At 37.0% G+C, this 27,456-nt stretch overlaps 1 protein-coding gene across 2 annotated transcripts; it reads left to right on the top strand.

Annotated features, from left to right (window-relative positions):
* The first annotated feature begins 24 nt into the window (after nucleotides 1–24).
* LOC149778821 (uncharacterized) lies at nucleotides 25–27,456 on the top strand. 2 transcript variants are annotated; one of them, XM_089938533.1, is made up of 5 exons: nucleotides 25–349; nucleotides 25,243–25,369; nucleotides 25,707–25,796; nucleotides 26,648–26,842; nucleotides 27,339–27,456. In XM_089938533.1, exons 2-5 carry the CDS (start codon nucleotides 25,268–25,270, stop codon nucleotides 27,432–27,434), a joined length of 483 nt encoding a protein of 160 aa, XP_089794659.1. In that variant the 5' UTR covers nucleotides 25–349; nucleotides 25,243–25,267; the 3' UTR covers nucleotides 27,435–27,456. The 2 variants fall into 2 exon arrangements, with proteins under 2 accessions (XP_089794659.1, XP_089794658.1); XM_089938532.1 differs by lacking the exon at nucleotides 25–349 and having other exon boundaries at nucleotides 25,120–25,369.

Below are 27,456 nucleotides of genomic sequence, written 5' to 3'. Positions count from 1 at the left end.
ATGAAGATTTAGGACAGGATGTTAACAAATTAGGTATTCAAGTTAAAAAGAAAAAAATACCAAGTAAGCTTACTACCAAAAAATCAAACAATAACAGTGAATTTTAGTACATTCCCAGGAAACAGAATATATGATTTTTCTTAACTTGATCTGATACATTTTAAATCTATAGAAAATGATTCATATTGTATGACTAAAATATTATGTAAACAAAAATTCCATCACTTTTTTCAGATGGAACATGCATACCCCAACCCATCCTTCTTGATCATAAAGTATACCAGCATTCCACTATAAGATGGGGAGCTGTAGTGGCTCAGTGGTTAGCTTTCTGGACCTGTGAAATAATGTAGGTTCAAATTCTACTATCGGACCAGCCTGGGTTAGCTACCATGGTGTGTCCTTGGGCAAGGCACTATACTTAAAGTGCCTTGTCACTAAATAACTTACTTGTGTTGGTTTACCATAAAAGGCCAAACCAAACACAAAAAGCAACAACTTTAAAATATGAGTTTTGTCACTACTAAGTAAAGGAAAATCATACTGAAGAAATGTTTTTGTTAATACAGTTTAATGGATCTAAAAAATCTCTTTCTTCTGCAGGAGTTTAAAATGTTAAATTAAAAAGGTCATGGTACACATTGCTTTGTTCGTACACATCATATCCAGCTAAAAATTTTAGTAGAGTCTGAATAAAAAATATTTTAATCTGGATGATAATATTCTTTCTCCATTCATATATTACACCACCAAGATTGATCCAAATAAGATTACATTTTACTATAACACTGAGGATGAGTATGCCTCTTAACAACTGACAAATGTGGAGAGAATGGAGTTAAACTGAACTTTGATTTCTTTTCAACCATAGCACAAGATGATCATTTATTATGAAAAAACCTGAATAAAGTTGGAGTTCATAACCATGACAGTCTTGATATAATATAAAGTCAATATATTATTGTTGTCTTGAGGTATAGTTCTGTATATTACAATCTCACACAAGATCAGGGTATATTTTAATACCATACAGTTAATTCAGGATTGTATTAATACCTATTCTGGTGAATGAAAGTTAAATAAGATTTACTATTTTGGAACCAGTTGCAATAAAGTTTACTACACAAGAGAAAATATGACTTTACTGTAATATCTAAAATGTAAAATCTGCAAACAGAATACTTGCTTGACTTTACACTTCAACTATATCATAATATTTATTTGAAATGAATTTATACAAATGGCATTAAATTGGGTTTCAGGCTGGTAATGACAACGGTAGTAGTGAATGGGGACGGTCTAGGGACTAGGGGACTTCCATGTTAAAAAGGATATATCCACTCTGGGGACTGTAATTTAACATGGGAGAAAAAAACATATCCATTCTAGGGACAAGGGGAATTTAACATGGGAGAAAAAAAACTATCCACTCTAGGGACAAAGGAAATTGAACAAAGGGAATAAATCGTGGGACTGTCTAGGGACTAGGAGAAATGGAACAGGGTCGGGACCCTTTTTTAATAAGGTCCCGACCTGATGGGTCTTTGAAAATGGAACAGGCGAAAATTGAAACAGGGAGGGGTCTCTATTTTTTTATTACTTTTTTAAACAAAAAAATAAAAAACGGGGTAGGCAATTGAAAGTCAAGATCTTTTCGAGAGATAGGAGTGGCCCTGAAAAGGGCCTTTGGCTTTCTTCTTCTTCTAATTTCTTCTATTTCTCCACCAGCTTCTTATTTTCTGTCCTACACTTTTTCTATTCTTTTCTTTCTTTTCTTCCTCCTTTCTCTTCTTTTTCTCTTCTTTCTGCTTCTCCTCCTCTTCTTTCTTCCTCTTCACATTTTCTTCTTCCTTTTCAATTTTTTCGTTCCATGCTCTCATCCTTATCCTTTCCTCTTCATCCTCCTTCTCCTCCTTTATTTCTTTCAACAGATCACTTATGATTTCCTTTTGTTTTCTTAAATTGTTGATCTCCATCTTCACTTGATGGGGACTATAAGAATAGTGATCCTCGTTTAGGTTAACTAACATTTGCTCCATCATGCCCAAATTGTCCAGGACGTCTTGCAATTTTTTTTCATTTTATCAAGGTGGTTCGAAGCCATCTTCTTTTTTATTCTTTGTAGAATGGTGCGAATGACGAACGTTGTGGGTTCTTATACGGAAAGCGCGGACATGAAGGAAAACATCCCCCTAAGACCCAAAACTTATATTACCTAGATCACTTAAAACGTGCGGACGTGAAGGAAAACATCCCCTACTTTTCTCATTTCATATTATCTACTATTCACATACACGAAGCAGCAATAAACAAAGCCCAATAATCTACTATCCACACAAACTTACTTGATCACTTACAAACACAAACACATACACTCACACTAGGAAAAAAGAGTCAGTGTTTATATTCACACTACTCTACATACACACATTGGCAAATAGATTACTATATCTTTTCTAGAGTATTGGGTAGCCCTGAAAAGGGCTGTTTGTTTTGAACTCCAGGGCACCTGGTTAATGGTTGCACCTCCCTGGCCTGGCACCGCAGACGCATCTCCTACTCCAATCACCTTTCACTCTTTTTGCTGGGAGTGCAGAGGCGGAATGAGTGGCTTCAGAATCCCAATCTTCTGTCTCTGGGATTCTGAAATTTCCTTGTTGTGTCTGTGGTACAGCCATTCCTCACTCTTTTTCCTCCTCTTCTTTTTTTCTTCTCTCCTCCTCTTTCATCCTTCCTTCTTCCACTATAGCCTCTGCAGCCAGCTCATTCAGTATGAGCCTGGCATATCTCAGGTGCACATGAAGTTGAAGCAATTTTGCTAGCCTTCTGCTCATTTTGTAGTGTTGATCAATCAACAGGGGTAGCTAGACTGCCTAGCGGTTTTCAATTTATACTAAAAACGCGGACGTGAAGGAAAACATCCCCCTAAGACCCAAAACTTATATTACCTAGATCACTTAAAACGCGCGGACCTAAAAGAAACACTCACTCACTTTTTATACTACCCATCACTGTTCTAAAAAATTTGCATTAAACAAATAATATACTTTCCACATACCTAATGCAGTCAATAAAACCCCAAATCTACTATTCCCACACTTCAAACAACAAAAAAACATTATCATAATCTACTATCCACACAAACTTACGTGAGCGCTTACAATCACACACACACACACACATAAACATATACAATCACACCATAAATGAGTGAGTGTTTATATTCACACTACTCTACATACACACATTGGCAAATCGATTCTTATTTCTTTTCTAGAGATTGGGGTAGCCCTGAAAAGGGCTGTTTTTTGCTTGCGTGAAGTTGAAGCTAGGGCGATCTTTTATATTCTAAGAATGCGACGTCCTCTGACGATAGGCTTTCTGACAATAGGTCTGCTTCTTCGGAAAGAGAAGAAGAACTCTTTGGTGTCAATATGACAATCGACAAAGCCTCTGTCAGGTTCAGGTTGCTGCTGCTGCTGCTATTGTTGCTGCTCTGTCTGCTGTTTCTGAAGTCTGTACTTCTCTGTCTATTCTTCTTTCTCCCTGTTCATTTCTTCTCTGAAGAGCTCTTCTATCAGGTCTTCAGTGACTTTTAACATTCTCACATTCTCTATCTCTTCCGGCTTCGGTATCAGACTGTGTCTGACCCTATGCAAATTCACATAGGCTTCGTTTAGCTTAGCTAGTCTGGAGCACATCTTCGTAGGAGGATGAGTCGACAATGGATGGTTAGACTGGAAACTACCCTGGTTTTAATAGTCAAAGCGCGGACGTGAAGGAAAACATCCCTACACGGTTTTCTAGTCGGACTGTTCAATGAGTGTCATGGGAGGGATAGTAAGAAGACAAAGAGCATGAATCAAAATTCTTATAGCCAAACAAAAGACAAAGGCATTTTTTCTTTTAAACAACATTTTTTAAGATACCTGTTATTATTGTCAAGAAAAAGGACATTGGTCTCCAGATTGCCCAAAAAAGAAACAAGAGGAGTCAGAAGAAGAGAGGGATTCTTCAGAGGAAGAAGAAGAAGAAGAGGAAGAAAACAGACAGGTGAAGAAAAAGAAACAGGAGAAGAAAAGAAGGGAAGAAAATGAGGAGGAAGAGGAGGAAAAGACTGTGACGGTGAAGAAATTAAAAAAGCAGAGAGAGTGAACAATGAGACAGAAGAAGTCTATGAACTTTTTAAAGTGCTCTGTTGTGAATTGTGAATTGTAAATATTTATAAAAGAATAAATTAATTATAAAAGGTAAGTGGCTTTGGGTTTTGATTTTAAAATAAGAACCTACACTCACGCACACTCATACACAGACACGTACTATTGGGTAAAATGTTTTTTTTAGTTATTGGCAATTAAAAGTCTATCTCTTTTCGAGAGACGTGGGTGGCCCTGAAAAGGGCCTTTTTTGGTGTAAGGGGTGAGTTTAAACAATCAACTTTAACTGTCTTAAGCCTTTGCCACGGCCAAGGCCTACTTCTGGACTGCGTACTGTTGATGATGATTTGTTTGAAATCACTAAGGGTGGTACGGTAGGCTTAGTCACAGGGTTGGAGTGTTTAGCTCGGGAAGGTCGTATTCTCTTCGGCCGTAATAAAGAAGTCTGATACATTTGTTTCAGACTTCTTAACTCCGCTAAAGTGTCTAACAGTACTGTGACCATTTGATTTTGACACCCTTGTTTCTTTGCTGCTGCTTCTTCTTCTTCTCGTTTTTTTCTTACCTCTTCTGCTTGCTGCTGTTGCTGTAGGAGAAAAGCTTGTTCTGCTTCCTTTTGCTGTTGTATAAATTTCTCCAATTCTTCTTTCTGTCTCTGTCTAAAATTTTCCATGTGCGGTAATGAAGGAGAAGGTGACGAAAGTTCAGGAACAAATTCTTGCGAGGTAAAAAAATCCACAAAATCCCAATTCACCTCTTCTGAAAGTAAGTCCAGGTTCCCTTGGGTAGTCTCCACCGTCGGTGCACCCCAATTGATCGTTTTCTGAGTTTCCGTCATGTTGAAAAACTGTCGCATAGATTGACTGCGCACAGGCGCTAGCGAATCTATATAGACTACGTGACGTCACAGACTGCTCTCTTCGGATTGGATGTGGGCTGACTGAATTTTGTAACACGTGTTTGGATTGGTCAACAAACTCAATCCGTTTCAATCCTTCCTCTCCCTATAAATTTGTACAGTTCACTGCATTCCTTCACCTGTTACTCGGCACCCCAACATGTGGACCGACGTACAATCTTCAATGCTTGTGTCTTCGATGATGTTCCGGACGGACATACCAATGTATGTCCGATCCAACTGGACAGTTATCCACAGGACAGACACCAGCCTGTGGATGCGAAGAATCTATGTCGAGCATCAAGGATGCCTCAAAAGAATCTTAATCTATGGTCCTACAGTCAGGCGCAGCCTAAGGTCAAGAAGAAGATGTCACAGATGCCCTTTATGTTAAGGGTATATTAACATAAAACCAAAGGCCCTTTTCAGGGCCATTCCTATCTCTCAAAAAGATCTTGACTTTCAATTGCCTACCCCTTTTTTATTTTTTTGTTTATAAAAATAATAAAAAAATAGAGACCCCTCCCTGTTTCAATTTTCGCCTGTTCCATTTTCATAGACCCATCAGGTCGGGACCTTATTAAAATAGGGTCCTGACATTTTTGGATCTATACTGTATAAGAAATTGAATCATGTATTGCAGCATAAGAAAAATTTCTCAGGCATGGAATTAGAGTCTTAAATACAGAAAATCAGTACATACAAAATAAACGTGTTGGTATGTGAAGACAACATTCACTTGACAATATAGCCAAGTTCTTATAACAAATGATATAACTATATGTAGTTCGCTTGTAAAATAAGTTAGGAATGAATATTAATTATATAATGTAGAATAGAGAAAAGCACATTAAATTCCATCAATAAATATTTTGTGCTTAAATAAAATCTTAAACAAAAATGTACAAGTCCAAAATATAGTTCTACAATGTAAGACATAGCACATGTTGTTTTTGTTTTAGTGCTATGTCTTACTACCCAAATAATGGCCATGTATATGAGTTCCAATGTCGATTGACATCGGAATGAGTAGTCCAAGTTTCAGGAATATCTCATACACTTGGCAGCCTATATCGACACTCTTCCACTAATTTATGTGTAATTAATATACTTGCAGTACTGTCTTTATCCTGGTGGAGTGAAAATATGACACTAGCAAATGGACATATTTTCATGTTCCATTGACATACATTTGAATTTGTTGCAATGCAACAGTAGTCGAGGTACACCAAAGCATGTTTAAGTAGGTTCATGTGGGGGATATGTTTCTTGAATGAAATGAAACCTTGCTTACAGTTCCAATAGGCAAAACATATTTTTATTTGTTTCATTAAAGAATAATGTTTCAGCTAAACCCGATTTTGGCATTCCTGACTTTCATCGCTTTCCAGCCAACTGAAATGTAGGCCAACAAAACTTGAAAACAGGTCCGGTTCTTTTGTGAGAATTTGAATTTGTTAGAGAAAAGACATCAGGGTAAGTAAAGTCTGACAAAAACATTATAACTTTACTTTGTAGAAATGCATTGTTATTGGTTACCAGTTGTGTGTGATATTTCTGAAAATTTGACTTTCATTACACTGTTAGTCGACATCAAAACGCTCCACACAGCACCCTTCATTAGGCAGTAAGACCCATCAGCCCCCCCAACAAAAATATTGGGTGATGTGTCTTATGTTATCGGACTAGTCCAAAATATTGCTTAAGTTCCTAAACTATATACAGAACAGTAAAAAACAACTTAAAGAAAATAAATAACTTTTAAAAAAGCTCATAGTAATTGCAGTATTAGTTAGAAAGCTGCTGAGCTCTCTTCATGCATGCAGCCCACAACACCTTATATACTTATGACATATTGCATAAAAACCCCATCTTGTTAGAACCTTTAAACAAACATGGGACTATTCACATACACGAAGCAGCAATAAACAAAGCCCAATAATCTACTATCCACACAAACTTACTTGATCACTTACAAACACAAACACATACACTCACACTAGGAAAAAAGAGTCAGTGTTTATATTCACACTACTCTACATACACACATTGGCAAATAGATTACTATATCTTTTCTAGAGTATTGGGTAGCCCTGAAAAGGGCTGTTTGTTTTGAACTCCAGGGCACCTGGTTAATGGTTGCACCTCCCTGGCCTGGCACCGCAGACGCATCTCCTACTCCAATCACCTTTCACTCTTTTTGCTGGGAGTGCAGAGGCGGAATGAGTGGCTTCAGAATCCCAATCTTCTGTCTCTGGGATTCTGAAATTTCCTTGTTGTGTCTGTGGTACAGCCATTCCTCACTCTTTTTCCTCCTCTTCTTTTTTTCTTCTCTCCTCCTCTTTCATCCTTCCTTCTTCCACTATAGCCTCTGCAACCAGCTCATTCAGTATGAGCCTGGCATATCTCAGGTGCACATGAAGTTGAAGCAATTTTGCTAGCCTTCTGCTCATTTTGTAGTGTTGATCAATCAACAGGGGTAGCTAGACTGCCTAGCGGTTTTCAATTTATACTAAAAACGCGGACGTGAAGGAAAACATCCCCCTAAGACCCAAAACTTATATTACCTAGATCACTTAAAACGCGCGGACCTAAAAGAAACACTCACTCACTTTTTATACTACCCATCACTGTTCTAAAAAATTTGCATTAAACAAATAATATACTTTCCACATACCTAATGCAGTCAATAAAACCCCAAATCTACTATTCCCACACTTCAAACAACAAAAAAACATTATCATAATCTACTATCCACACAAACTTACGTGAGCGCTTACAATCACACACACACACACACATAAACATATACAATCACACCATAAATGAGTGAGTGTTTATATTCACACTACTCTACATACACACATTGGCAAATCGATTCTTATTTCTTTTCTAGAGATTGGGGTAGCCCTGAAAAGGGCTGTTTTTTGCTTGCGTGAAGTTGAAGCTAGGGCGATCTTTTATATTCTAAGAATGCGACGTCCTCTGACGATAGGCTTTCTGACAATAGGTCTGCTTCTTCGGAAAGAGAAGAAGAACTCTTTGGTGTCAATATGACAATCGACAAAGCCTCTGTCAGGTTCAGGTTGCTGCTGCTGCTGCTATTGTTGCTGCTCTGTCTGCTGTTTCTGAAGTCTGTACTTCTCTGTCTATTCTTCTTTCTCCCTGTTCATTTCTTCTCTGAAGAGCTCTTCTATCAGGTCTTCAGTGACTTTTAACATTCTCACATTCTCTATCTCTTCCGGCTTCGGTATCAGACTGTGTCTGACCCTATGCAAATTCACATAGGCTTCGTTTAGCTTAGCTAGTCTGGAGCACATCTTCGTAGGAGGATGAGTCGACAATGGATGGTTAGACTGGAAACTACCCTGGTTTTAATAGTCAAAGCGCGGACGTGAAGGAAAACATCCCTACACGGTTTTCTAGTCGGACTGTTCAATGAGTGTCATGGGAGGGATAGTAAGAAGACAAAGAGCATGAATCAAAATTCTTATAGCCAAACAAAAGACAAAGGCATTTTTTCTTTTAAACAACATTTTTTAAGATACCTGTTATTATTGTCAAGAAAAAGGACATTGGTCTCCAGATTGCCCAAAAAAGAAACAAGAGGAGTCAGAAGAAGAGAGGGATTCTTCAGAGGAAGAAGAAGAAGAAGAGGAAGAAAACAGACAGGTGAAGAAAAAGAAACAGGAGAAGAAAAGAAGGGAAGAAAATGAGGAGGAAGAGGAGGAAAAGACTGTGACGGTGAAGAAATTAAAAAAGCAGAGAGAGTGAACAATGAGACAGAAGAAGTCTATGAACTTTTTAAAGTGCTCTGTTGTGAATTGTGAATTGTAAATATTTATAAAAGAATAAATTAATTATAAAAGGTAAGTGGCTTTGGGTTTTGATTTTAAAATAAGAACCTACACTCACGCACACTCATACACAGACACGTACTATTGGGTAAAATGTTTTTTTTAGTTATTGGCAATTAAAAGTCTATCTCTTTTCGAGAGACGTGGGTGGCCCTGAAAAGGGCCTTTTTTGGTGTAAGGGGTGAGTTTAAACAATCAACTTTAACTGTCTTAAGCCTTTGCCACGGCCAAGGCCTACTTCTGGACTGCGTACTGTTGATGATGATTTGTTTGAAATCACTAAGGGTGGTACGGTAGGCTTAGTCACAGGGTTGGAGTGTTTAGCTCGGGAAGGTCGTATTCTCTTCGGCCGTAATAAAGAAGTCTGATACATTTGTTTCAGACTTCTTAACTCCGCTAAAGTGTCTAACAGTACTGTGACCATTTGATTTTGACACCCTTGTTTCTTTGCTGCTGCTTCTTCTTCTTCTCGTTTTTTTCTTACCTCTTCTGCTTGCTGCTGTTGCTGTAGGAGAAAAGCTTGTTCTGCTTCCTTTTGCTGTTGTATAAATTTCTCCAATTCTTCTTTCTGTCTCTGTCTAAAATTTTCCATGTGCGGTAATGAAGGAGAAGGTGACGAAAGTTCAGGAACAAATTCTTGCGAGGTAAAAAAATCCACAAAATCCCAATTCACCTCTTCTGAAAGTAAGTCCAGGTTCCCTTGGGTAGTCTCCACCGTCGGTGCACCCCAATTGATCGTTTTCTGAGTTTCCGTCATGTTGAAAAACTGTCGCATAGATTGACTGCGCACAGGCGCTAGCGAATCTATATAGACTACGTGACGTCACAGACTGCTCTCTTCGGATTGGATGTGGGCTGACTGAATTTTGTAACACGTGTTTGGATTGGTCAACAAACTCAATCCGTTTCAATCCTTCCTCTCCCTATAAATTTGTACAGTTCACTGCATTCCTTCACCTGTTACTCGGCACCCCAACATGTGGACCGACGTACAATCTTCAATGCTTGTGTCTTCGATGATGTTCCGGACGGACATACCAATGTATGTCCGATCCAACTGGACAGTTATCCACAGGACAGACACCAGCCTGTGGATGCGAAGAATCTATGTCGAGCATCAAGGATGCCTCAAAAGAATCTTAATCTATGGTCCTACAGTCAGGCGCAGCCTAAGGTCAAGAAGAAGATGTCACAGATGCCCTTTATGTTAAGGGTATATTAACATAAAACCAAAGGCCCTTTTCAGGGCCATTCCTATCTCTCAAAAAGATCTTGACTTTCAATTGCCTACCCCTTTTTTATTTTTTTGTTTATAAAAATAATAAAAAAATAGAGACCCCTCCCTGTTTCAATTTTCGCCTGTTCCATTTTCATAGACCCATCAGGTCGGGACCTTATTAAAATAGGGTCCTGACATTTTTGGATCTATACTGTATAAGAAATTGAATCATGTATTGCAGCATAAGAAAAATTTCTCAGGCATGGAATTAGAGTCTTAAATACAGAAAATCAGTACATACAAAATAAACGTGTTGATATGTGAAGACAACATTCACTTGACAATATAGCCAAGTTCTTATAACAAATGATATAACTATATGTAGTTCGCTTGTAAAATAAGTTAGGAATGAATATTAATTATATAATGTAGAATAGAGAAAAGCACATTAAATTCCATCAATAAATATTTTGTGCTTAAATAAAATCTTAAACAAAAATGTACAAGTCCAAAATATAGTTCTACAATGTAAGACATAGCACATGTTGTTTTTGTTTTAGTGCTATGTCTTACTACCCAAATAATGGCCATGTATATGAGTTCCAATGTCGATTGACATCGGAATGAGTAGTCCAAGTTTCAGGAATATCTCATACACTTGGCAGCCTATATCGACACTCTTCCACTAATTTATGTGTAATTAATATACTTGCAGTACTGTCTTTATCCTGGTGGAGTGAAAATATGACACTAGCAAATGGACATATTTTCATGTTCCATTGACATACATTTGAATTTGTTGCAATGCAACAGTAGTCGAGGTACACCAAAGCATGTTTAAGTAGGTTCATGTGGGGGATATGTTTCTTGAATGAAATGAAACCTTGCTTACAGTTCCAATAGGCAAAACATATTTTTATTTGTTTCATTAAAGAATAATGTTTCAGCTAAACCCGATTTTGGCATTCCTGACTTTCATCGCTTTCCAGCCAACTGAAATGTAGGCCAACAAAACTTGAAAACAGGTCCGGTTCTTTTGTGAGAATTTGAATTTGTTAGAGAAAAGACATCAGGGTAAGTAAAGTCTGACAAAAACATTATAACTTTACTTTGTAGAAATGCATTGTTATTGGTTACCAGTTGTGTGTGATATTTCTGAAAATTTGACTTTCATTACACTGTTAGTCGACATCAAAACGCTCCACACAGCACCCTTCATTAGGCAGTAAGACCCATCAGCCCCCCCAACAAAAATATTGGGTGATGTGTCTTATGTTATCGGACTAGTCCAAAATATTGCTTAAGTTCCTAAACTATATACAGAACAGTAAAAAACAACTTAAAGAAAATAAATAACTTTTAAAAAAGCTCATAGTAATTGCAGTATTAGTTAGAAAGCTGCTGAGCTCTCTTCATGCATGCAGCCCACAACACCTTATATACTTATGACATATTGCATAAAAACCCCATCTTGTTAGAACCTTTAAACAAACATGGGACTATTCACATACACGAAGCAGCAATAAACAAAGCCCAATAATCTACTATCCACACAAACTTACTTGATCACTTACAAACACAAACACATACACTCACACTAGGAAAAAAGAGTCAGTGTTTATATTCACACTACTCTACATACACACATTGGCAAATAGATTACTATATCTTTTCTAGAGTATTGGGTAGCCCTGAAAAGGGCTGTTTGTTTTGAACTCCAGGGCACCTGGTTAATGGTTGCACCTCCCTGGCCTGGCACCGCAGACGCATCTCCTACTCCAATCACCTTTCACTCTTTTTGCTGGGAGTGCAGAGGCGGAATGAGTGGCTTCAGAATCCCAATCTTCTGTCTCTGGGATTCTGAAATTTCCTTGTTGTGTCTGTGGTACAGCCATTCCTCACTCTTTTTCCTCCTCTTCTTTTTTTCTTCTCTCCTCCTCTTTCATCCTTCCTTCTTCCACTATAGCCTCTGCAACCAGCTCATTCAGTATGAGCCTGGCATATCTCAGGTGCACATGAAGTTGAAGCAATTTTGCTAGCCTTCTGCTCATTTTGTAGTGTTGATCAATCAACAGGGGTAGCTAGACTGCCTAGCGGTTTTCAATTTATACTAAAAACGCGGACGTGAAGGAAAACATCCCCCTAAGACCCAAAACTTATATTACCTAGATCACTTAAAACGCGCGGACCTAAAAGAAACACTCACTCACTTTTTATACTACCCATCACTGTTCTAAAAAATTTGCATTAAACAAATAATATACTTTCCACATACCTAATGCAGTCAATAAAACCCCAAATCTACTATTCCCACACTTCAAACAACAAAAAAACATTATCATAATCTACTATCCACACAAACTTACGTGAGCGCTTACAATCACACACACACACACACATAAACATATACAATCACACCATAAATGAGTGAGTGTTTATATTCACACTACTCTACATACACACATTGGCAAATCGATTCTTATTTCTTTTCTAGAGATTGGGGTAGCCCTGAAAAGGGCTGTTTTTTGCTTGCGTGAAGTTGAAGCTAGGGCGATCTTTTATATTCTAAGAATGCGACGTCCTCTGACGATAGGCTTTCTGACAATAGGTCTGCTTCTTCGGAAAGAGAAGAAGAACTCTTTGGTGTCAATATGACAATCGACAAAGCCTCTGTCAGGTTCAGGTTGCTGCTGCTGCTGCTATTGTTGCTGCTCTGTCTGCTGTTTCTGAAGTCTGTACTTCTCTGTCTATTCTTCTTTCTCCCTGTTCATTTCTTCTCTGAAGAGCTCTTCTATCAGGTCTTCAGTGACTTTTAACATTCTCACATTCTCTATCTCTTCCGGCTTCGGTATCAGACTGTGTCTGACCCTATGCAAATTCACATAGGCTTCGTTTAGCTTAGCTAGTCTGGAGCACATCTTCGTAGGAGGATGAGTCGACAATGGATGGTTAGACTGGAAACTACCCTGGTTTTAATAGTCAAAGCGCGGACGTGAAGGAAAACATCCCTACACGGTTTTCTAGTCGGACTGTTCAATGAGTGTCATGGGAGGGATAGTAAGAAGACAAAGAGCATGAATCAAAATTCTTATAGCCAAACAAAAGACAAAGGCATTTTTTCTTTTAAACAACATTTTTTAAGATACCTGTTATTATTGTCAAGAAAAAGGACATTGGTCTCCAGATTGCCCAAAAAAGAAACAAGAGGAGTCAGAAGAAGAGAGGGATTCTTCAGAGGAAGAAGAAGAAGAAGAGGAAGAAAACAGACAGGTGAAGAAAAAGAAACAGGAGAAGAAAAGAAGGGAAGAAAATGAGGAGGAAGAGGAGGAAAAGACTGTGACGGTGAAGAAATTAAAAAAGCAGAGAGAGTGAACAATGAGACAGAAGAAGTCTATGAACTTTTTAAAGTGCTCTGTTGTGAATTGTGAATTGTAAATATTTATAAAAGAATAAATTAATTATAAAAGGTAAGTGGCTTTGGGTTTTGATTTTAAAATAAGAACCTACACTCACGCACACTCATACACAGACACGTACTATTGGGTAAAATGTTTTTTTTAGTTATTGGCAATTAAAAGTCTATCTCTTTTCGAGAGACGTGGGTGGTCCTGAAAAGGGCCTTTTTTGGTGTAAGGGGTGAGTTTAAACAATCAACTTTAACTGTCTTAAGCCTTTGCCACGGCCAAGGCCTACTTCTGGACTGCGTACTGTTGATGATGATTTGTTTGAAATCACTAAGGGTGGTACGGTAGGCTTAGTCACAGGGTTGGAGTGTTTAGCTCGGGAAGGTCGTATTCTCTTCGGCCGTAATAAAGAAGTCTGATACATTTGTTTCAGACTTCTTAACTCCGCTAAAGTGTCTAACAGTACTGTGACCATTTGATTTTGACACCCTTGTTTCTTTGCTGCTGCTTCTTCTTCTTCTCGTTTTTTTCTTACCTCTTCTGCTTGCTGCTGTTGCTGTAGGAGAAAAGCTTGTTCTGCTTCCTTTTGCTGTTGTATAAATTTCTCCAATTCTTCTTTCTGTCTCTGTCTAAAATTTTCCATGTGCGGTAATGAAGGAGAAGGTGACGAAAGTTCAGGAACAAATTCTTGCGAGGTAAAAAAATCCACAAAATCCCAATTCACCTCTTCTGAAAGTAAGTCCAGGTTCCCTTGGGTAGTCTCCACCGTCGGTGCACCCCAATTGATCGTTTTCTGAGTTTCCGTCATGTTGAAAAACTGTCGCATAGATTGACTGCGCACAGGCGCTAGCGAATCTATATAGACTACGTGACGTCACAGACTGCTCTCTTCGGATTGGATGTGGGCTGACTGAATTTTGTAACACGTGTTTGGATTGGTCAACAAACTCAATCCGTTTCAATCCTTCCTCTCCCTATAAATTTGTACAGTTCACTGCATTCCTTCACCTGTTACTCGGCACCCCAACATGTGGACCGACGTACAATCTTCAATGCTTGTGTCTTCGATGATGTTCCGGACGGACATACCAATGTATGTCCGATCCAACTGGACAGTTATCCACAGGACAGACACCAGCCTGTGGATGCGAAGAATCTATGTCGAGCATCAAGGATGCCTCAAAAGAATCTTAATCTATGGTCCTACAGTCAGGCGCAGCCTAAGGTCAAGAAGAAGATGTCACAGATGCCCTTTATGTTAAGGGTATATTAACATAAAACCAAAGGCCCTTTTCAGGGCCATTCCTATCTCTCAAAAAGATCTTGACTTTCAATTGCCTACCCCTTTTTTATTTTTTTGTTTATAAAAATAATAAAAAAATAGAGACCCCTCCCTGTTTCAATTTTCGCCTGTTCCATTTTCATAGACCCATCAGGTCGGGACCTTATTAAAATAGGGTCCTGACATTTTTGGATCTATACTGTATAAGAAATTGAATCATGTATTGCAGCATAAGAAAAATTTCTCAGGCATGGAATTAGAGTCTTAAATACAGAAAATCAGTACATACAAAATAAACGTGTTGGTATGTGAAGACAACATTCACTTGACAATATAGCCAAGTTCTTATAACAAATGATATAACTATATGTAGTTCGCTTGTAAAATAAGTTAGGAATGAATATTAATTATATAATGTAGAATAGAGAAAAGCACATTAAATTCCATCAATAAATATTTTGTGCTTAAATAAAATCTTAAACAAAAATGTACAAGTCCAAAATATAGTTCTACAATGTAAGACATAGCACATGTTGTTTTTGTTTTAGTGCTATGTCTTACTACCCAAATAATGGCCATGTATATGAGTTCCAATGTCGATTGACATCGGAATGAGTAGTCCAAGTTTCAGGAATATCTCATACACTTGGCAGCCTATATCGACACTCTTCCACTAATTTATGTGTAATTAATATACTTGCAGTACTGTCTTTATCCTGGTGGAGTGAAAATATGACACTAGCAAATGGACATATTTTCATGTTCCATTGACATACATTTGAATTTGTTGCAATGCAACAGTAGTCGAGGTACACCAAAGCATGTTTAAGTAGGTTCATGTGGGGGATATGTTTCTTGAATGAAATGAAACCTTGCTTACAGTTCCAATAGGCAAAACATATTTTTATTTGTTTCATTAAAGAATAATGTTTCAGCTAAACCCGATTTTGGCATTCCTGACTTTCATCGCTTTCCAGCCAACTGAAATGTAGGCCAACAAAACTTGAAAACAGGTCCGGTTCTTTTGTGAGAATTTGAATTTGTTAGAGAAAAGACATCAGGGTAAGTAAAGTCTGACAAAAACATTATAACTTTACTTTGTAGAAATGCATTGTTATTGGTTACCAGTTGTGTGTGATATTTCTGAAAATTTGACTTTCATTACACTGTTAGTCGACATCAAAACGCTCCACACAGCACCCTTCATTAGGCAGTAAGACCCATCAGCCCCCCCAACAAAAATATTGGGTGATGTGTCTTATGTTATCGGACTAGTCCAAAATATTGCTTAAGTTCCTAAACTATATACAGAACAGTAAAAAACAACTTAAAGAAAATAAATAACTTTTAAAAAAGCTCATAGTAATTGCAGTATTAGTTAGAAAGCTGCTGAGCTCTCTTCATGCATGCAGCCCACAACACCTTATATACTTATGACATATTGCATAAAAACCCCATCTTGTTAGAACCTTTAAACAAACATGGGACTATTCACATACACGAAGCAGCAATAAACAAAGCCCAATAATCTACTATCCACACAAACTTACTTGATCACTTACAAACACAAACACATACACTCACACTAGGAAAAAAGAGTCAGTGTTTATATTCACACTACTCTACATACACACATTGGCAAATAGATTACTATATCTTTTCTAGAGTATTGGGTAGCCCTGAAAAGGGCTGTTTGTTTTGAACTCCAGGGCACCTGGTTAATGGTTGCACCTCCCTGGCCTGGCACCGCAGACGCATCTCCTACTCCAATCACCTTTCACTCTTTTTGCTGGGAGTGCAGAGGTGGAATGAGTGGCTTCAGAATCCCAATCTTCTGTCTCTGGGATTCTGAAATTTCCTTGTTGTGTCTGTGGTACAGCCATTCCTCACTCTTTTTCCTCCTCTTCTTTTTTTCTTCTCTCCTCCTCTTTCATCCTTCCTTCTTCCACTATAGCCTCTGCAACCAGCTCATTCAGTATGAGCCTGGCATATCTCAGGTGCACATGAAGTTGAAGCAATTTTGCTAGCCTTCTGCTCATTTTGTAGTGTTGATCAATCAACAGGGGTAGCTAGACTGCCTAGCGGTTTTCAATTTATACTAAAAACGCGGACGTGAAGGAAAACATCCCCCTAAGACCCAAAACTTATATTACCTAGATCACTTAAAACGCGCGGACCTAAAAGAAACACTCACTCACTTTTTATACTACCCATCACTGTTCTAAAAAATTTGCATTAAACAAATAATATACTTTCCACATACCTAATGCAGTCAATAAAACCCCAAATCTACTATTCCCACACTTCAAACAACAAAAAAACATTATCATAATCTACTATCCACACAAACTTACGTGAGCGCTTACAATCACACACACACACACACATAAACATATACAATCACACCATAAATGAGTGAGTGTTTATATTCACACTACTCTACATACACACATTGGCAAATCGATTCTTATTTCTTTTCTAGAGATTGGGGTAGCCCTGAAAAGGGCTGTTTTTTGCTTGCGTGAAGTTGAAGCTAGGGCGATCTTTTATATTCTAAGAATGCGACGTCCTCTGACGATAGGCTTTCTGACAATAGGTCTGCTTCTTCGGAAAGAGAAGAAGAACTCTTTGGTGTCAATATGACAATCGACAAAGCCTCTGTCAGGTTCAGGTTGCTGCTGCTGCTATTGTTGCTGCTCTGTCTGCTGTTTCTGAAGTCTGTACTTCTCTGTCTATTCTTCTTTCTCCCTGTTCATTTCTTCTCTGAAGAGCTCTTCTATCAGGTCTTCAGTGACTTTTAACATTCTCACATTCTCTATCTCTTCCGGCTTCGGTATCAGACTGTGTCTGACCCTATGCAAATTCACATAGGCTTCGTTTAGCTTAGCTAGTCTGGAGCACATCTTCGTAGGAGGATGAGTCGACAATGGATGGTTAGACTGGAAACTACCCTGGTTTTAATAGTCAAAGCGCGGACGTGAAGGAAAACATCCCTACACGGTTTTCTAGTCGGACTGTTCAATGAGTGTCATGGGAGGGATAGTAAGAAGACAAAGAGCATGAATCAAAATTCTTATAGCCAAACAAAAGACAAAGGCATTTTTTCTTTTAAACAACATTTTTTAAGATACCTGTTATTATTGTCAAGAAAAAGGACATTGGTCTCCAGATTGCCCAAAAAAGAAACAAGAGGAGTCAGAAGAAGAGAGGGATTCTTCAGAGGAAGAAGAAGAAGAAGAGGAAGAAAACAGACAGGTGAAGAAAAAGAAACAGGAGAAGAAAAGAAGGGAAGAAAATGAGGAGGAAGAGGAGGAAAAGACTGTGACGGTGAAGAAATTAAAAAAGCAGAGAGAGTGAACAATGAGACAGAAGAAGTCTATGAACTTTTTAAAGTGCTCTGTTGTGAATTGTGAATTGTAAATATTTATAAAAGAATAAATTAATTATAAAAGGTAAGTGGCTTTGGGTTTTGATTTTAAAATAAGAACCTACACTCACGCACACTCATACACAGACACGTACTATTGGGTAAAATGTTTTTTTTAGTTATTGGCAATTAAAAGTCTATCTCTTTTCGAGAGACGTGGGTGGCCCTGAAAAGGGCCTTTTTTGGTGTAAGGGGTGAGTTTAAACAATCAACTTTAACTGTCTTAAGCCTTTGCCACGGCCAAGGCCTACTTCTGGACTGCGTACTGTTGATGATGATTTGTTTGAAATCACTAAGGGTGGTACGGTAGGCTTAGTCACAGGGTTGGAGTGTTTAGCTCGGGAAGGTCGTATTCTCTTCGGCCGTAATAAAGAAGTCTGATACATTTGTTTCAGACTTCTTAACTCCGCTAAAGTGTCTAACAGTACTGTGACCATTTGATTTTGACACCCTTGTTTCTTTGCTGCTGCTTCTTCTTCTTCTCGTTTTTTTCTTACCTCTTCTGCTTGCTGCTGTTGCTGTAGGAGAAAAGCTTGTTCTGCTTCCTTTTGCTGTTGTATAAATTTCTCCAATTCTTCTTTCTGTCTCTGTCTAAAATTTTCCATGTGCGGTAATGAAGGAGAAGGTGACGAAAGTTCAGGAACAAATTCTTGCGAGGTAAAAAAATCCACAAAATCCCAATTCACCTCTTCTGAAAGTAAGTCCAGGTTCCCTTGGGTAGTCTCCACCGTCGGTGCACCCCAATTGATCGTTTTCTGAGTTTCCGTCATGTTGAAAAACTGTCGCATAGATTGACTGCGCACAGGCGCTAGCGAATCTATATAGACTACGTGACGTCACAGACTGCTCTCTTCGGATTGGATGTGGGCTGACTGAATTTTGTAACACGTGTTTGGATTGGTCAACAAACTCAATCCGTTTCAATCCTTCCTCTCCCTATAAATTTGTACAGTTCACTGCATTCCTTCACCTGTTACTCGGCACCCCAACATGTGGACCGACGTACAATCTTCAATGCTTGTGTCTTCGATGATGTTCCGGACGGACATACCAATGTATGTCCGATCCAACTGGACAGTTATCCACAGGACAGACACCAGCCTGTGGATGCGAAGAATCTATGTCGAGCATCAAGGATGCCTCAAAAGAATCTTAATCTATGGTCCTACAGTCAGGCGCAGCCTAAGGTCAAGAAGAAGATGTCACAGATGCCCTTTATGTTAAGGGTATATTAACATAAAACCAAAGGCCCTTTTCAGGGCCATTCCTATCTCTCAAAAAGATCTTGACTTTCAATTGCCTACCCCTTTTTTATTTTTTTGTTTATAAAAATAATAAAAAAATAGAGACCCCTCCCTGTTTCAATTTTCGCCTGTTCCATTTTCATAGACCCATCAGGTCGGGACCTTATTAAAATAGGGTCCTGACATTTTTGGATCTATACTGTATAAGAAATTGAATCATGTATTGCAGCATAAGAAAAATTTCTCAGGCATGGAATTAGAGTCTTAAATACAGAAAATCAGTACATACAAAATAAACGTGTTGGTATGTGAAGACAACATTCACTTGACAATATAGCCAAGTTCTTATAACAAATGATATAACTATATGTAGTTCGCTTGTAAAATAAGTTAGGAATGAATATTAATTATATAATGTAGAATAGAGAAAAGCACATTAAATTCCATCAATAAATATTTTGTGCTTAAATAAAATCTTAAACAAAAATGTACAAGTCCAAAATATAGTTCTACAATGTAAGACATAGCACATGTTGTTTTTGTTTTAGTGCTATGTCTTACTACCCAAATAATGGCCATGTATATGAGTTCCAATGTCGATTGACATCGGAATGAGTAGTCCAAGTTTCAGGAATATCTCATACACTTGGCAGCCTATATCGACACTCTTCCACTAATTTATGTGTAATTAATATACTTGCAGTACTGTCTTTATCCTGGTGGAGTGAAAATATGACACTAGCAAATGGACATATTTTCATGTTCCATTGACATACATTTGAATTTGTTGCAATGCAACAGTAGTCGAGGTACACCAAAGCATGTTTAAGTAGGTTCATGTGGGGGATATGTTTCTTGAATGAAATAAAACCTTGCTTACAGTTCCAATAGGCAAAACATATTTTTATTTGTTTCATTAAAGAATAATGTTTCAGCTAAACCCGATTTTGGCATTCCTGACTTTCATCGCTTTCCAGCCAACTGAAATGTAGGCCAACAAAACTTGAAAACAGGTCCGGTTCTTTTGTGAGAATTTGAATTTGTTAGAGAAAAGACATCAGGGTAAGTAAAGTCTGACAAAAACATTATAACTTTACTTTGTAGAAATGCATTGTTATTGGTTACCAGTTGTGTGTGATATTTCTGAAAATTTGACTTTCATTACACTGTTAGTCGACATCAAAACGCTCCACACAGCACCCTTCATTAGGCAGTAAGACCCATCAGCCCCCCCAACAAAAATATTGGGTGATGTGTCTTATGTTATCGGACTAGTCCAAAATATTGCTTAAGTTCCTAAACTATATACAGAACAGTAAAAAACAACTTAAAGAAAATAAATAACTTTTAAAAAAGCTCATAGTAATTGCAGTATTAGTTAGAAAGCTGCTGAGCTCTCTTCATGCATGCAGCCCACAACACCTTATATACTTATGACATATTGCATAAAAACCCCATCTTGTTAGAACCTTTAAACAAACATGGGACTTAGTATCGCAAAAGTACATTTAGTAAATCTGCACAATAATTATATTAAAAAAATATCAACTTAATAGTTTACACATTAGTACCTAATGATTATATAGCCAAGAAGTAAAAAAGTTGATTTCTCGTTGTACATGCCATGTTTACTGCTGCTGCTCATAGCAAGGGTTTGAAACCTGTGTTAAGCTATGCACTTTTACAGTATCATCGAGATACACCACATGACAAGATTAGTCAGCAGTGTTTGTATCAAGTGAAATAAAACAGAGAAAATCAAAACTTAAACACAGTGACATACAGAAACTTAATATTGGTATAAACACATTGAGTATATATTTATAAGTCTGAAATGGTTAATTAAAAATAGTTATTAGTCAAATTATCAAGGATGCCAGTTACTAGCTTTGATACTCCGTTTTTGTTAACTGAAAACATGTAGACTCAAGCCACATCTATAATGATAATTTCTGGCACTTTCAAGGCTGATATTGCCCTTTAATTAAAACCTGCAAAAATTTTTGACAATTTTATCTGCACACATTGCTGTACATTTTATACACATCTGACTTGCCAGTATTTCTCCCAGCCATTGAACTACCATTGGCAGAGGAGATCTTTTTGCGAAAAATATTTCCAGATCAAATCCTGTTTGGTGACTTGTAAATCGACATGGAATAGCACAACCCTAGCACAAATATTACTACCCTACTTTGTGGAGACATTGAGGCTATGACATTGTAGCTACTCAACCTTCTGTCCTATGACCATTTTGAATTTTGCGCTAGATATAGCTATTACCAAATACCGGTGTCTAAACAGTACATAGGTGCTTTCTGGAAAGATTTGCATGCAGTAAGATTGCAAATCAGATCCACAATATTTCCATCAATATAAACACAGATTGGGGTGGGGGTGCCATTGAAATATTTTGTACATATTTAAACAGGTTTTCAATGAATTGTTGCTTTTTGTTTTTATTAGCAGGTATTTATACATTTATAAAATGAGTGTCCTCTATCACAATATGTATCAATCTCCCTGCAAAAAAGTTTCCCTTGTTTTTTTGCTCCCAAGTTACTCCCATTTTATTCTTGATAAAAGTAGCTACCCCTCCCCTTACATCTCCTTATAATCATTCACAATTATAACCCCATTTAATTTTTCCTCACATAAAGTTATTAGTTCTTTAGTCAACTTATTATGTGTTTCTTGTATGAAAATCATATCATAATTTGTCTTGTTGTTAGGTTTAATTATTTTTTCCCTATTTATTCAGTTTAAATTTGCTGAGGCTATATGGAAGTTTTTTATATCCATTTTCGCCTCTCCACCAGGTTGTCGCATTTTTGGTTATACATTAAGTATTATTGGTTTTAATTTAGAATTGAAATATCACCTAGGGGATCAAATAGTAATTTATTAGTCAACATGTAGACCCACTCCATGACCTTCTTGAATCTGTAACCCAGAAATTCCGATTAACTATGCATCTTTTAGAATCATACAATACATTATATAAAATATGGTAATGTATACCTTAAAACAATACTGCATTTTAATCCAAGTTTCCAATTTTGCAAGAAGTTGTCCCGCACATACAAAATCATCTGCTACCCAATATGTAAACTTGTCGCTAGAACATAAATTCTCAAAAAATTCCCCAGCATATAGTCTGTTTCTAAATTCTTTAGTAATTTTCCCCCATCAACAAGACATAAACACATTGCATCCTATTTCATTGTTGTTTTTTTTTTCACATAATAGCTTATTTTTTTTATAAAATGTTAAACTTTACTAATCTTTTTTCAAGATCACTTTAGTTTGCAAAAGTATATCTTGTAATTTATTGGCATTCTACATTGAATTTTGTAAACTAGTTATAAACCTGACCTAATTACTCAACTTAACTGCTGACAGAAACAGTCTACAGTAAATGTATTTCACTTCTATAGCTCGATGGATAAACATTACATCTTTTAAAGCTGTGCACAGAATAGGCCGACATATCACGAGTCAGGAAAACATGGGGGTGGTATCCCATGTGTCCAAAATTAATATCATTTTGAATAGAATATTCTAGTGACAATTGCCTCTTTTCAAATGGTAAGCATTGCTTTATTTTATTTTCGTCAATCTGTCAAATTCGGTATGCATTTTGCTTTAATATTTGAGATGGAAACCTTAGGTGCATAGAAATGTCAAACAGCATTGTACATCATGGATGGTGTCCAGCATACTTTTATGATCATAAAACAAAATCCCATTGTTTTAGTTATGGCCACTGATTTTAAAAATATTCATCCAAGCTAAATATAATAATAATAATATGAGGACTTTGTATAGTGCCTACTCTTTAGAAGCTCTAAGCGCTTTGCAACATTAGACAACATAAAAACATACACAATGATATGATTACAAAAACAAACACCATGAAATTAGAAAACATAAAAAACATGCTGAGAATATTTAAGGTAGTTAACATTATTAAGTCATTAAGTTTGTTTTTGCAGTCGGAATAAGTAGTTTTGAGAGCACTCTTGAATGGGATCACTGCGTCTTTGTGTCTAAGTTCAGTCGGCAATTCATTCCATGTTGCTGGGCCCTGGTATGCAAAAGAATGCTGTCCATGTGACTTTGTTTTCGTAGTGAGAATAATGAGTATATGATTGTCGGAAGAGGAGTGTAAGTATCTTGCTGGTGTGTACACATAGGTGAGGTCGGATAGGTATGTTGGACTAGAGTCTGTCAGTGAAACGTTGCACAGAGAACAAATGTTGTGTTTGATTCTGGATCGAATGGATAGCCAGTGTTGGGTACAGAGCAGCGGGGAGGTGTGCTCTGATTGTGGTACTCTAAGTATGATCCAAGCAGCTATGTTTTGAACTTTTTGAAGTCTCTGCAGTAGATATTACGATGAACCAGACAGAATTGAGTTACCATAGTCCAGTCTTGAAAGTAGTAATGAACACACAAGTGTTTTAGTGGCATCAACTGAAAGATATCTGAGAATGGAGCTGATGTGTCTCAGCTCAAGATATGCAGCCTTGCATATGTTCATGACATGTTGGTGCAATGTGAGAGTACTGTCCAGAGTAACACCTAGGTTTTGTACTGATTGTGTGAATTTAATGTTGGTGTTGCTGATATTTATTGTACGAGGTAAAGGATGTGAATGAGAGAGTCTTTGTGTTGTAATCAGAATGGCCTCAGTTTTATCATCATTCATCTGCAGCTTGTTACAAGTCATCCATGATTTCACATCAGAAATGCACATCTCTACACCTTGGATGGTAGCATCAACTTCAGTTGGGTGGCTAGATTTGTATATTTGGGTGTCATCACTGTACAATTGGTGAGACACTGGATGATGATCTATGACACTTGAGAGCAGCTGAATGTATAGAGTGTAGAGAACAGGTCCAAGAACAGACCCCTGTGGAACACCACAACATTGATCAACTGGGCTGGAGTGTAATCTATTTGCAGACACAATTTGTGTCCTGTGGCAAGGGCGATATGCAGATTGTACATTGCTAAAAAGACTGTTTGAATTCAGACAAGATACAAGCTGGGATTGAACAACCTTTTCTAAGATTTTTTATATGAATTGGAGATTAGAAACCGGGCAGTAGTTCTTTAAATCATTATGGTGTAGTGTTAGTTTCTTCAGCAGAGGTTTTACAATGGGAGTTTTGAAAAATGATGGAAATTATGCTGATGAGAGAGAGGTATTAATAACATCAGTTAGTGAAGGCAATACTGGATCTAAGCACTCAAGCAGCAGTAATGTTGGAATTGGATCAAGTTCACATGACTTTGGTGCACTCTAGGATGATTACTTAAAAGCGCATTTATTGGTAGTGAGAGACTAAATACATGACTTGATACTTGTGTTTAGCATTAATTGGAAAGCTGAAGATTAGTAACCTTTTGACATACATATCTTAATTGTACCATTTAATTTACAAAATTCAATGTAATTTGCATTGGTAAAATGTGTAGCACAAGAAAAGTCATTATGAATCAGAGATAAATCATATCTTTGTTTTTTCTGGAGCTTGACTAATTTATTGCACATTTCTGTACACTATTTTGTGTTTAATCCAGGATTATTCACTGCATTCGGATGCATTTCATGGTGAAAATTCACCAGCTGGATTTAAAAGTGGTGAATATTGCTAGCGATTGTTCTGCAAACCCTGTATGTCACAAGGAGTCAGTGTATTCAAGGACTCATACAGTATTTACAAGTTCTCATTGATATTTCAGATGAAAATGAAGAACTGAAAAAAAGATGAAAATCTCAAGTGGAAACCTTTCTGGTCAGCCATCTCATCCAAAACCTCCTGAAATGGAGAGTATTTTGCAGACTCCAAGATTTCCTCTTATCCTGCTGGTATGTTCTATTTAGTTTATCTGGTCTCTTTTTATCAATTGCTTTTATACCATGCCACAATTGGAAATTCCTTATCAAAAGTATGTATAAATTTCATCATTTTTCTGTCTGTTTAATAAAGATGTGTTTAAGAGTACTTACTTACTCATGATGCTGTATATATGAGATTAGATGTTTTGTTAAAAAAGAATGCATTTTGTGATATATTGTATCACTGCCTCATATGCAGTGGTCATTGCAACCAATATGCATTTTGTTTACATGCCAAAAAATCCAGTCTGATTTCTTTGTTTCTTTTTTACTGCAATTAAGGAGTAGTGATTATTTTTATACATAGCTGCATCCAGAAGGACAACACCATCACCATCACCATCCACTCTGGAGTGGAGAATATAAAGATTTCTCTCTGCCAATTCCTCTGCAAGTAGTATGTATTGAGGATGGAAAAAAATGTACATTATAGAATAATGAAACAAATACTACAGTTGTTGACTTTTATATAATCTCTTTATTTCATTTACAGCTCTCTAAATACGAGTAAGTCAATTATACACTGTATTTATGAATTTAATTCTCATTTAAGGTAGTAGAACTGTTTTATGTTTGACAAAATTTGGGTAATTTGTGGCAGTACACTAAAAACACATTTTGTAGCATCTAAAAATGCTTATGTTCAATGCACATAAAACTCATTGGTTTGTTGTCACTTCAGTTGATAATAGTCTTGTCATCTTTTAGACATTTTGAATGTTAGTGTTCAATGCTAAGGTCATATACATTGAGTCAACATCAAAATTTGTTTGCAAAATGGAAGATTATGACATGAAAGCACAAGCTCTTGTAGCTTAGATACTGTTATTTCAGAACATTGTGAGATGTTAATTAATTAAATTATAGGTCATAAAACATACTGTTCAAGACTTATTTGTGCAAATAAACAATGAATTGTTTTTCATTGATGTGTCGACTGTTCATCATTCCATTGGTTTTTTTATTTTTCTTTCTTATGTATACCATTGTCTTCTGTAAGTCAGACGCCTAAACCATCTACATTGAATGCAGACTTTACCGACACCAGCAGTGAAACAACATATCCAGGGAATAAAAAAATAAAGGATTATAGGGAAAAGTTTTCATATAAACTGTACAAAAACCATGTATTTCATTCCATAAATATTTTTCATTGTTAAACCCATGTTCACTGTACAGATCTTTATAAGGAGTTTATAATAATGATCTTGATCTTTCAAAACTAATTTCATCACAAATCTCTTACAGATTTCCAGTTCAATGTACTTACGAAACTGGACACAAATATTGAGAATTTGTTGGAGCAGCTGGCCCTCCAAGTTCATACACAAGGCCCAGACAGAATATAGAGAAGAAATTCTTGCAATGCCATGTGATTCAGTGGAGGAACTAGAGGGCCTTTGCCAGAGGTTGGAGGAGAATCCCAAACTCTCCAAGACGATGGTAAATTGGGGCCTTATTTTCTATTTAGAAAAACTGTTATAACCTTTATTTGCTGTTGTGAACCTCAATATGCATTATGCAAGTTCTGCGGTGCCTGTATAATTATTTTTGGGGGTGGGGTGAACATGTGGTCAGCTGTTTTGTCTTAAGGATGTAGGCCAAAATATGTTTAGAGATGAACATGTAACAGGTATTTTACTACATATACACTATTATGTATTATGTGGCTACTTTAATTCAATCCTTGAGTGAATGTCATTTATGAAGTTAATAGATTCACGGTGGTTAATTTGGTTTATAATTGCTATTAGTACATTGTGTTGCATAGTTAATGTTATCAAATTTTTTCAAGTTACAGAAATTAAATTTGCTTGCAAAACCATGGCATAAAATAACTATATACAAGCATATTTTGTCACATCGATCATGAAATACTACTACCAATAATAATATCAAAATCAAAAAATAGTAATATTATTATTATTATTATTTTCAGATATGCTACTTGAGCTCCCTTGGCAGATTTACAATTGGGGATAGTGTCTGCAGGATGATGAAAAAGCTTAAAGCAAAAAGACTGGCCAGAGTATAGTCCAAAGGGACATAAAGGGGAA

The sequence above is a fragment of the Sinohyriopsis cumingii genome, chromosome 17 (genome assembly GCF_028554795.1).
Source record: "Sinohyriopsis cumingii isolate HCF-2022 chromosome 17, ASM2855479v2, whole genome shotgun sequence".
Taxonomy (NCBI): Eukaryota; Metazoa; Mollusca; class Bivalvia; order Unionida; family Unionidae; genus Sinohyriopsis; species Sinohyriopsis cumingii.
Note: the sequence above shows the minus strand (reverse complement) of the source record. Positions and strands in the feature narration are given on the sequence as shown.

What these genes read in the sequence shown, in the direction of transcription:
- LOC149778821 (XM_089938533.1), top strand. Translation starts at nt 25,268, where the DNA reads ATGAAAATCTCAAGTGGAAACCTTTCTGGTCAGCCATCTCATCCAAAA. An exon ending in TGCCAATTCCTCTGCAAGTA is followed by an intron (nt 25,797 to 26,647) that starts GTATGTATTGAG and finishes AATCTCTTACAG; the next exon opens with ATTTCCAGTTCAATGTACTT. An exon ending in CCAAACTCTCCAAGACGATG is followed by an intron (nt 26,843 to 27,338) that starts GTAAATTGGGGC and finishes TATTATTTTCAG; the next exon opens with ATATGCTACTTGAGCTCCCT.